This window comes from Phaethon lepturus, unplaced genomic scaffold, assembly GCF_000687285.1.
Source record: "Phaethon lepturus isolate BGI_N335 unplaced genomic scaffold, ASM68728v1 scaffold6481, whole genome shotgun sequence".
Lineage (NCBI taxonomy): Eukaryota > Metazoa > Chordata > Aves > Phaethontiformes > Phaethontidae > Phaethon > Phaethon lepturus.
In genome coordinates, this window is record NW_010516890.1 from 85,417 (window position 1) to 98,224 (window position 12,808).

Sequence of the window (12,808 nt, forward strand, 5' to 3'; positions counted from 1 at the left end):
AATAGCTTTTGAAAATGCTTATTTCATTAATATGGATTCTCTTACTTGAAAATAGTATTAATTTTTTAAAACTGCATTTATACATCTTTTTTTTTTTAGTAATCTCCCCAGATTTTGATTCTGAAAAATTTAGAAAGAAGCTAAACATACATTTAATTTTAAACATATTCTTAAGGCATAAAGTAGCCAGTGGGACTTGTTCTCACCTGAAATTTCTATAGGACTAAGGCATAAGAGTTAGATCCAAGATATATTGAAATCACCAAAAATCTGTATACTGACTGCAATGGGCTTTGAATTTTTTTTTATATAATTTTTATATAGAAGAATAGCTTTTGGTGTCTAATATTACTATAAGGAGGCTGGATTAATGACTAGACTATTTCTTTCATTCCACCTCAGTGACTTAGGTTTATGTCTAATCTGTATCATGGTTTAACAAATTTACAGGCAGCTGTAAAGTATTTTTCTTTAGTTATTCAGGTTAAGTAAAAGTATACCAAACTGCTAGCACACCATTAAGCAGGGCAAATGTATTCAGGTATGGTGCAATAGCCAGACTTTATTTGGTGTCTAAGTTAACTCATTCACAGCCATATCAGCTAGCATGATGGTCACTACATTACAATCAAACCATATTTGTGACCACAGCAGAGTCATCTCCCAAAGAATAGGCAGAGCTTTTGTTCCATTTTTGGAAGCCTATGAAATGTGAAACTATGCATTCTTTGGGATAAACATTGGATGTCAGTGTTGCACCACCAAATTACAGCTCCAGATGAAATGGTGAAAAGAGAGTTCAATACTATAGTTAGGGTTATAATAGGACTGACTACATGACCACTACGATATATGTTGCACATATAGGAAGATACGTGCAAGTGTAGGAATCAAAGCTCATATATCAGGACATTACAGAAGGCAGAAAAGAGTCTCCATGCACACTGATGAAAAAATGAGCAATGTTGGCAGTGGCTTCTGGTGGAGAGAGGGAAATTGACTCCATTGCTTAACAATCCACCGGAAAATCCTATATTCATCAATTTATTTTCATGGTTTTGATTAAGACTTGATTAAGATTTTGATTGCCTTAAATATTTTGATGCTGACACTGAGGTATTCTAGTAAATATTTATATTATCCATTAAGATTCTTTTAAAAATTAAGCCTCTCAAAGTACTGAAAGCAATACATTATTCCTAACCATAACAAAAATGCCTGCCAACAGTCAAGCTTTGCATCTCCAACTATAAGTTATTTTATAATAGATGGAAGAAACAGATTTCATAAAAAAACCTGCTCTGAAGCTGGGCAGACTACTGGAGCAGAGTTGAGTCCTACAGCAGTAAGGTTTTTGATGCAGGAGTTTACTTTTTCAGAGATGTTCATATAGCTCTCCCCATTTGCGCTGCTGAGTTCAGAGCCAACTCTAAATTTCAAGACAAAGTAATCTGCACCTTCTCTACACATCATTCCTTCATAACTTTTTTATGGCTTCCTCCAAGCCATAGTATATTTAGATTCAGCCTGTTGTGACATGGTATTACAATAGAGAATAGATACATTTTCACTCAAACTGCCTTATTTTATAAATTATTGAATTTCAATAAATAACTCATCCAGTGAAGCCGAAGGAGTTCAGCACAGATTACATTTAGTGGGGAGGGTGTTTTTTGGCTGGATCTTACTTTGCCACCTATCGCTTTACTTCAATGCACTCACCTTTCTTGTCTCCCTTTGTTTTTCAGACTGTAACATAAACTTCCATAGGGAAGTGTCATGGATGGCAGAAGGGCTCTTTCAGATACACAAGTATCAGTCCAAGTACATGATGAATTTATTTCCAGGGACATTTTGCTGATGTGAACTCATTGCAACATTTGTTGTTTCACAGCAGATTAATATTGTGATCCATACTGATTTTAAAGTTAGAATTAATGAGCATTTACTATTCAATGAATGAGCATTTAGCCATTGAATGAATGGCATATTCAATTTCTTTGTCAAGGTCAAAAGTACCTAACCAAATTTTAAATTAATTTCCTTTTCGATACATTCATTCCATAAATTTAAGTGATCCAAAATAACTACAAATAAACAATATATACTAGTTGATTTTCTAAAGTAGATTTCCTCTCATTTCCTGTTTATGCAAAGCACTTTTGAATCTATTAGCTATTAGCTGCTCATAGTCCATTTTGCATAGGGTTTTGTGAGCCTCAAATGAATAGTTTTTTTGTTCAACAGAGTTTGTCCTGCAGGGGATCATGTGTCAACAGACTAATAATACTACATTAAATAATGAAAATTGTACACATAATTAGGAGATTAGAGAATGCCTTATTCCCATTGGTAACTATTCACTAAAAGTTATTACTGCACTACTTGCATGAGTAAACCAGTCACTAATGCAAGTAAGGGAATCACAGCTTGGATATGGATCACCAAAGCATTTGTACAGATTGTAACACTCCAGTTTACATTGAATAATCTCACACTGAAGTCACTTGAGACTGGTCAAGTTATTACAGTGCATGTGATGAAGATGCACATAATAATATGGCCATTTCTGTTACATGGTTGAAGCCAATAGAATGACCTGTAACAGTAAGAATTACATCTGGGATACAATATTTTCTGCTTTGTTTTTTTACCATTAATATGAAGTATATACCTCATACGTTGTACATCCCATATAGCCCCATAATGGAAGCCCTTAAGCTGAAATAAAGTATTATGTCAATAGTGCATCAAGCAAAACTTGATATATCATATCATGAATTGAAGACAAGCCAGTGTGTGGTTTGGTGGTTTTTTTTTTCTAAGGAGTCACACCTATTTATAAGTTATTATTAAGTCCAGATGCCTACTACTGCAATATCTGTTATTTTAAAAAAAGATCTTTTAAAAGGAGGGTGGAGAGCCAGAAGGAAAGAATGGGGAGCTGCTAATGTGACAGTATTCTTGACAAAGTTTTGCTTTGTTTTTTCTCTAGTGAATGAGCTAGGAAAAAAAAAAGTCACACTAATACTCTAGTTTTACAATAAAGCAATATTATAGAAACAGATCTAATGCTTACCATCAGCAGAACACAGAGCAAAGGAGATACAGACCTCTATCCTCATATTACAAAAGAAAATAAGGATTCAGTTGCTTTCAGCTCACCTTGCATTCTAGAATAGAGACTAGAGCCTAAAGACTAGTACAGAGACTATGTCTTTTGAATGCCTACCCAAGGCACTACAGTCTTCAGCCACTGGACATGGACCCCATCCTCACAGGGTCTGAATACCTTCACATTTAGATCAGCATTAAAGATGTCTCTTTTCAATATAATTGATTCAGACGTATGTAAAGATGATTATATTTTTCTTTGCTGCCTTATTTCTGTTTTCACAGGCAATGAAAATGAAAAGTGTTTATTTTGTTGCTGGGCTCCTTTTAATGATAGTTCAAAGCAGCTGGCAAAATCCTCTTCAGGATACAGAGGAGAAATCAAGGTAAATTCTTTAGATCAAACTTCCAGAAACACCTGGCCTGAGCTTTGTTTTCAAAGTTTTGTTTTAGTTTGAAGCAAAACATACTATGACTTGAAGACAGTTTTTTATATACCATGACACATTACTTAATCTACCATTGGAACTGGCAAAAGTTTTTACTATTGCAAAGTATAGCACACAAGTTTTTGGAATTACAAACAATAGCTGACTGAGTTATCCAAGAAGACCTTGTAATTGTGCAGTATCCAATCTGCTATGTTGATTCATTTTACTAGCCAGCTAGTGATCAATATGCCACTTGCTTTCACTTTGCGAGAGTATAAAATAGTATTTTTAAAAGCAAAGTCAATGCAGAATGTACTATAACCATTGCCAATTAACAAGTTCAAACCTTTTCACAGATCATTCAAAGCTTCCCAGTCTGAACCATTAGATGACTCTAGACAGATGAATGAAGTGAAACGTCACTCACAAGGCACATTCACCAGTGATTACAGCAAGTACTTGGACACTAGACGAGCTCAGGACTTTGTGCAATGGTTAATGAGCACTAAAAGAAATGGGTAAGCATTTTTGTCACATTGCTATAGATGTCCACATTTGTCATGTTGCTATAGGTCTCCATATAGATCTCCAACAGCCAAAAGTCTAGCTGAATTCAGTTTCTTGATTTCAGCTTCCCATCACAGACCATGTATAATCCACAAATAAGTAAAGTACATAAGGAAATCTTATATAGAATGGGGAATATGTGTAAAATCTGTCAAAAGGATTTGGATAAATCAAGTGTAGTATCAGTATGTTACCTGATATGCCATCTAAAAATACTATCTCAGCCTCTTTGGGACAGATTGTTTCTGTGAATGAAATAAGTTCAATAGGAATAAGATATGTAAATAAAAGGTAAAGGTCTGGGCCATTAGGCCTTAATAAAACTTAGTCCTATCTATGGATACTCTAATCCTGAAGTTTCATTTGTGAAAAGGGAGCTAAGGTTTAAGTTTTGCTGACCACTGGATACTTTCCCAGTATCACAGGTATACTGTTAAGGCATGAGTTGTCATGTTTTTTGAAAATATACTTTGATTAAACACAAGCTACCAAGCTGAGAGCAAGAATAACATAAAAGCATGTAAGTGTATGCCCTGTGTTCTAGAAAAGATCAGTCCACAGAATCCAAAGATCTATGATATTAATGCTTTTAAATGCCTGTGGAAGTTTTTTAAAGTATAAAGTAATGATTTCTAGATATTGTATTAATTTAAATTCATAAGCCTCAAATTATTTATAATACTCATCTATCAGTCATGGTTGTTAATCATAATATTTAAATAATAACCAATAAAATCTTATCAGCTTATGTATACTCTGCAATGTACTGGTAATAATGATCTAATGATTGTGGAATTCCACTACAGCCAACAAGGACAGGAGGACAAAGAAAATGACAAATTCCCGGACCAGCTCTCAAGGTATTCTAGTTGCCACAACTTGTTACTCAAAATCAGTTTGAGCTTATTTTCTGTTAAACAAGAAAGAAAACAACTAGTATTCTTTATAATGTTACTATAATCCAAGAAATACCTATCAAAAGACATTATCTTGCACCTGCTTTTTACAGAGGAAAGATGAAATGTCTCTATGTTATTTATTCCTGTGCCTGTGTTCTATAGCTATGTGCAGTGGCTTCAAGGAATGCAACAGGATGAGAAGAGATGTCAGGAAAGGACATTTCAAGCAATAAAGGAGAGCAGAGAATAAGATAAAAAGGAAAACTTGGTATAGAAAAAGGCTGAAACAAATAAACAAAAAATTATGATGAGGAAAAGAAAACCAGTGAGAAGACTGATGAAAGGAAAATGGCCAGGCACCAATTTGCAGAGAGCAGATAAAACATGATAGAATGCTCAGCCCCAAGTGCTCGGTCCCATGTTACATAAACAACTCATTACAGGAAAGGAGAACACAAGACCTGCTGGAGGCCAGAATTTTGTTTCTTGACAATGTTTTTGGGAGAGGGTTGGAGGGACCAGAAATTTGAAACAAATAAAACAAAAATCCAGTAAGTGTTTTTGCAAAACAGGTTGCAATACCTGTACTAATTCTTCCTTTTGTCAGAAATTCCAAAGAGGATAGCACGGATCACAAAGATCCTTCCATTCAAAACACTGTCGATATCAGTTACAAATCTGTAATAATGTTTCAGCTTCAATGAAACAGCATATCTCAACAAAATTAACGTTTCATTAAAAATGTTCCAAGCAACTCTAGTTAGCATGCTGATGAAAAGTGCAATGGTACTAAATTGGGAGGAATGGTGAAATCCCAAGAAGACAAAAAATAATAGGAAGAGCTAGAGGGCCTGAAAATTTGGTGGAAATTCTGAAATAGAAATGCTAAAATTTCAGCAAATTATGAAATATAAATGCTAGGGAACTTATCTGTGGAAAATATTCCATAAAATGTCTACTTCTCAGTGCAGTTTGCCTTCCTACAGGCCAGCGTGACATGCTCTTGTGCTATCTCAGAGAAAGAAGCACAATGATGTGTAGGGGGGGAGAAGGCAATTGTCTTTATTAAGCTGGAGGTGATCAGGCCTGAAATTTTTCCAAGATTATCACTTGGTCAGAACGACAATTAAAAGGTTGTTCACAAAACAATTCAAAATGTAAATTTGAAAGGAATTAAGTCTGAAAAGTTTGGCTAAGAAATAATGAAGATGAAGGTAGGAGGAGTGGCTTAATGGAAATTTTTAGGCGAACACAACAGGTAACAAAAAGAATATCTCTATAATACAATATAGTTTGTTGATCATAGTTAATTGATCTAGCAGAACACCATTCCAATACAGCTTTCAGCACCTGATTTGATTTGCTCAGAACAAGTTCAGGCGTCTCTGCACAAAACTGTATTGCATAGCACAGAACTGAAAGGTATCAGGAAAAGAAAAATCAAGAGTAATTTGAGAAGAAAAAAAACCCCTCTCCCTAGTAAGAAATGCTAGTGGTGGGTAGGAAATATAAATCAATAAAGGTTAAAAAAATTAAGTCCTTATGCAGTCTGCTCCTATAGTATCACTCTTCTTTCAGCAATGCGATCTCCAAGCGTCATGCTGAATTCGAGAGACATGCTGAAGGCACCTATACCAGTGATATCACCTCTTATTTGGAAGGTCAAGCTGCCAAAGAGTTCATTGCTTGGTTAGTGAATGGACGAGGAAGAAGAGAGTAAGAATCCATCCATTCCTATTATTAAATTTTGCCTTGCTTTTGGGGTTAGAAATCAAGTCTGATGAAACCTTGATGTGTTTTTGATCATTCTTGCTGTATTTCATGTTTTTCTTTTGCAATAGAAGATATCCTGTGGGTGTTAGACTACCACTTTACATTATTAAGTTCAAATACATATTAAAACAAACCTGTTCAGTATACTGTTACACTCTAAAAGGTCAAGTTACACTTAAGGTCAAGATATCTATAACTAAACCACACCTCCTTCCAACTACCACCTTTCCCCCTTCACATAACATTGCTTACAGTCTCCTTAACTATCATTAAGATGATTCAAGTCAGTGTCAAATTACTTTCTCTGGTTTTCCCTTTCACAGTCAATCTTTTCCTCTGCAGTATTTCCAAGATTAAAGTTTTACCAATGTCATCAACTGTACTCCATGTGCTGCTGATCATTCCCAGCAGTAACTGATGACTTCTTTTCCTCTTCCCATGCTCCACAAATTCTCCCCAAGTTGCTGCTGCCAAAATAACCACCATTTCCTACAATTATAACTTATTTCCTTTTTAAGAGACCTCTACTTCTTTTGCTATGGTTCATGGTTTCCTGGATGCAATGCTCCACAGTTTTGACCTACCTATGCCTCTGATTTCTTTCATTAATATCTTGTTCTCTACATACTCATTACAGATTTCTCGAGCCTATTCACTTCATATACACACTCATGATTTTTTTTTTTTTTTCATTATAGTCTTACACTTAGAATGGCATTACCTTCAATCTCCTGCAGGCATATTCCCTCTCATGTATTTCCAACTCTGCATGGTTAGGAGCTACACCATGCACATGCCACTCCCCACCTTCTAACTGTTCTATACTTATTTGTGCCTTTAGACTGTAAGCTCTTCGGGGCAGGGATTTCAGTTCACCCTCTGATTATATATATTCTACCAGCTGTAAAGTACTATGTAAGTCTCTCGCACTATATAAAAATAATAAATAATAATAAAAAAATATAATCTGTAAGACAAGATTGTGTGTTGTAGTCAAGGAATACTAAATAGGTAAAAGTAAATTTTGTAAATAATGATGATTTCCTGAAAAAACAGAGTTAAATAAATTAGGTCAGCTATGTAAAGAAGAGAAAGGCTGGTGCCACTTCATATTTATGTTCAGATTTGCAGTTGGTTTTCTGTCATGTTTTATTTTCACGAGCAGAAATAGGCTATTTCAGTATCTGTAAGACAGAAATACAGCCTAGCTGTGATGAACTGAACTTAGAAACCTAGGTGGACAATTAAATGTAGACCATCCTTCTGCTTTCCAATATTTAGTATTGTTTGTGGTCAAACTTGTATATAGCCTTCCCTGAAATTATTGCATGATAGGAACCAGTCTGCCTGTCATTGGTCCCAGAGCACAGTGTGCTTCATTATCAGCCCACCTTAATGGAACCCATTAAAATCTTCCTATATTTGATGGGATGAAGAGAGGAAAGTTTTCTAAATCAGACTCTTGCATAATGGTTTTCCAGCGGTCAAAAAAGGATAGAGCAAGAATAAGGATCTGATTCCAAATACAATATCTATTGTATAGCAAACAAGCACATAGATTTTTTACAGGTGTTGTAATTGAGTTATTTTAACCCCCCAAAAAAGTTGCTGCTTTTAACATCTAAATACTTATGCAATATAATTGTAAGTATATAACCAGGACTTAAGCCCCATTAAAACAGAAAAAATGTATGAAAATTTGACTATAATGTTTTACTAATGATTTTTCTTAAATAATGTTTCTTAGTAAATCTACTGTAAGTTTTATTGATGCCTAATCTACTTGGCACAGATATTGCAGGCTGAGGTATGTTTTGACATGTATGGCTTTTTCAAAAATGCTAGAGAGGAATTTAGTCTCACCTGAGGGAACAGTCCTCATCTGGTAAAGGGAGACTTCCCTGCTTTATTCTGTTGTGAAAATAATGCCTCAAAAGATGTTCTGATAGACATCATGCTATATTGAGCCGTAACATCAGGCTCAATCCTTAACTCCTTAAAATCACAGGAAATGTGTAGTGTATTAGAATCCTGTAATGAGGTCCTTTTAAATGGTTTGTTTATTTTGATCTGCAAATTGATTGATAATTTCTTCCCTTTGAAGTTTCCCAGAAAAAGCTCTTGTGGCCGAAGAAATGGGCCGAAGACATGCAGATGGCACTTTCACGAGCGATATCAACAAAGTCCTTGATGACATGGCTGCCAAAGAGTTCCTAAAATGGCTGATTAACACAAAAGTTACCCAAAGGTGCCTGAATTTTGACTGTGCTATTCTTAATATACTGGAGTTTTAAATGCTGCTAATTTTTCTCTTAACTATTGACATATCTGTAACTGTGTTACAAACTTTGATACAGACTGTGCTGAACAAGGATAAGACACCAAACAGAAATCATTCCAAACATAATTTGTATTTTGCATCAGTGGTGAACCTATTTAATAGTTTCCTATTTAACTGGAGGGGAGTTTTGCCACTGAATGTTGTCAGAAGTAAGGTCATATTAAGTTATCGAAAAATAAAACTTTCCACTTGTCATTAGGAAATAGGGTACTGTAATCTGAGTTCCTGATGGCTAACTATTTAATAACCCTGTTTTAATTTGCCTGTATATAGGCAAATGCTGTTGGCAAAGCAACATTTCCTATCTGAGCTCTGTGAACTGGTTAATATTTAAAGAACTATTTGTTAACATTAACAAAGAGTTTAAAAAAAAATAAAATGCCAACTCAAGGCACATGTGAGTGGCCAGATTTTTTTAGAATGTTCGGTGTCCACTCTGTAAAAATTCATTACATTTAGTCTTTGGACTACTGAAGCACTCAAAATGACTAGTTGATCTTGGAAATCTGAAACAACCAATATAGTCTCCAAAAAAATTAGAAGCTGTGGTTAAAATACAGTTTTTATTAACATTTTAATATTTTTGTGTTTTTTGTAGTTCAGTATTGAAACAAAAAATTTAGAAAAATAATCTATTAGAAACCATTCAAAAGCTCTTCCTTTAGGAATAATTGTGTTCAGTCTGTTATTAGAGACATTGAGGGGTCTGTGGAACTAACATCTCCTAACTCTTAAACAGAAAAAAGATGTTCCACACATATTTCATAAACCTTGGGAGATTTATAATATGTCCTAATTGCTGCTGCTTTTTTTTCCAGGGACCTTCTGGGAGAATACTAGTAAAAATGCAGAATAAAAATGGGATAAATGAAGATCTTCATTGCATCAACTGCCAGTTATTAAGAGATTCTGAAATCTGTATTCTGTCATTTACATTGGGTGTAACAAAGCTATGTCACCTTGCATGCCAGGAAATAATTGTACTATAGTTTAGTGTTGCCAAAGGTTTATATATGGAAAACCTATTGTCTAAGGGATGGCTACCTTAAAAGCTTTAAGACTACGAAAGTTCCATATCTTCATATTTTCCATTTATTAGGACTGCAGTAACTCCATTTATATTTAATGATAAAATTATTTTTCTAAAAAGTTGACTTCTACACACAAATGATTCAATCACCAATTACATGTGTTATTTGTACGGAGCTGGCAGTTACAAATGCCTGAGAAGTGAATATCCCTCTTAAAACCTTTGTTATAAAAAGGCTAAGCTTTAAGGACATTAAATGATAGCCTTAAATAAATTTTTTCAAGCTTCTTTTCTGTTGACTTTTCATGTGTAAATCCCTTGTGCCTCTTTGCACTCCATTTCATTTTATTCTAATATTTTAGCATCACTGAGATCTTGGAAGTGGTTTGTTTGAATGATAAAACAAATTCAACATTTTGTTTTGTCACATTTTCTCCATAATGATTCTCAGAAAAGAGCTGTGTGAACTTTCAGTTATCTTTAGTTGAAAAAGAAGTCATGTAAGATGGAGCTAGAGGGAGAAACATGACTGAACAGACAAGTATTCTTCATTAGGATTCCGGTTTCTCAGCAAAAGTAGGAGGACAGCTTTGAAAAATACTAAGTGCAAGACACTCCATTAGTAGTAGGAACTGCCACATAATTTCTTCAAATTTTATAAGATTGCCAAGTAAAGCCAACTCAAACGGCCCTGGGCTCACTCTAATCTGTGTTGTATTCTTTTCTTCCTTTGGGAACCGCTTCGTCCATCATGTCTTGCATTTAGCAACATCGTACTGTAACAACTGTCATTTCAGTAACCTATGCCTTCTCCATTATGGTGACAGATTGTTTTGCTTGCAGATCTCCATATTTCTAGTAATCCAAACTATCATACTCAGCAGGCGAGGGCATGGTTTTATAGGTGTGGTAGTAGCTGCAACTCTCAAATAGCCACAGATGCTGTTATGCACCCCTTACTTCTGATGACTACTCAGAGCCCCTTTCCTTCCCTTGCTATAATAGCAATATGCCAGGTATCTACATTAATATGTCCTAAAGGGCAAGTGGTTTAAGAGAAAGCCAATGGGCTTAGCAAGTATCTAGTAGAAGTTGATGTGAAGCAGGAGTGTTGTTGAATCAGAATTAGCACCTATAACTTTTGCTAGGCATAACTAGTATTGTTTTGTGTCTCATTTGTTTTTTAAAGGCATCTGAAACTTTCACTGATGGTCTAGAAATTCTGGAAAAATAAGATTAGTTTGTCATCCCAAAGTGCTACAGAAATGAATATTCTATCATTTCAGATCAGGACTGATCATACCCAACTTGGTATCTAGAACAGCTTCTTAGCAGCAACAGAAAGCTCTTCTAACATCCCAACTTCAAACAATTAAAACTCAATAGAACCTTGCACTGAAAAAAAAATCATAGCATCCAAAATACTACTGGAGATTAAAAAAGGAGGGGGAAAGGAATGTATATATATTTGTTGTTTATTTAATCACATTTATACACAGTGATTTGGTTCCAAGTGCTTCTGGAACTGAAAGAGATTCAGTTACACACAGCAGGATCCATATGTTCCAGGCTGAAACAGTACAGTTAACTCTTCTAGTTCTATAGACTAAGCAATTGTCTTTAAAATGCTTTATTCCACTATGTCCAGTATATATATGAAAATACTGTCTTCCCACATTTCTACAAATTACATGCTTTTAGGAACACAGGTATAAATTATTTTCTCAAAGTTATGCAGCTTGTCTGGTACACAGCAAAAATATTTAACCTCTAATTTTCTAAGTCCCAATCTAGAGCATGAATCAAAAGACACCCTTTCTTCAGAAGTGAGATGAAGTTGAGCATGTTCCAGAAGCTCCTAACATGTTTTAGCTGAACAGGACTAGGACTTATATATCCTGAAATCACAGAGCAAGTCCATATGGGATCAAAAGTGAGGTATGTGCTGGGTACTTCTTATTCATTCTAGATTAAATTCAGTGAATGGTACAAATACGGGAAGAAATAAGTAGCAGTCACTTCTTTAAAATGTGTCTTTACTAGACAATAGCTACCCATGTCTGCAGGCTGAGAGAGGGCTAAATAGCTGCAGCATTCAAGCCAAGAGAGAACTGCTATTTATATTTTAATCTTAATTTTGTACTATAGTAAGGGGAAGAGATAATTCTAGGTCTTACATGCTGTGAGTGGTACATTGGTAGAGAAATTTAGGAACACAATGGCCTGAAGATTCTTTTTAAATTATAGGTGGTTTTCAAAGTCTTCAGGCAATGAAGCAACAGCTGTCAGTTATGTCGATTGCATTGCCTGTGGTGCTGCTGCTTGTATGAGGGGGCTTCAGTTTGCTCTTGGCAAATAAAGGAAGGGAAGTGGGACTGCTTAAGGGAATCATGCTCAGCAGCATGTTTCAGCATTACCTGCAGGGCTACACCCTCATCCGCTCTCAGAAACATTAATCTTCCTTCCAGTCAAGGACCCAAACGGTGTATAGCTTATTAAAATCACATGCCAAGGTGTGTATGAGGGGTCTTGACTGGCACGCTACAAAAAATGGCACTGTTGTGATGCACCTCTGCACCTGATGTGACTTTTAAGTCTACAAAAGAGTTTGGGTATGGGTCCCATCTTACTTGAAATACATTGTGAATGTATC

The 12,808-nt window shown here is 35.3% G+C and overlaps 1 protein-coding gene across 1 annotated transcript; it reads left to right on the forward strand.

The window, feature by feature from the left end:
* The first annotated feature begins 3,402 nt into the window (after positions 1-3,402).
* On the forward strand, positions 3,403-10,443 carry GCG (glucagon). The gene is made up of 6 exons (XM_010296206.1): positions 3,403-3,500; positions 3,902-4,063; positions 4,919-4,972; positions 6,590-6,727; positions 8,889-9,032; positions 9,944-10,443. The coding sequence occupies exons 1-6, from the start codon at positions 3,403-3,405 to the stop codon at positions 9,963-9,965; spliced, it is 618 nt and encodes a 205-aa protein (XP_010294508.1). The 3' UTR covers positions 9,966-10,443.
* Positions 10,444-12,808: the final 2,365 nt, after the last annotated feature.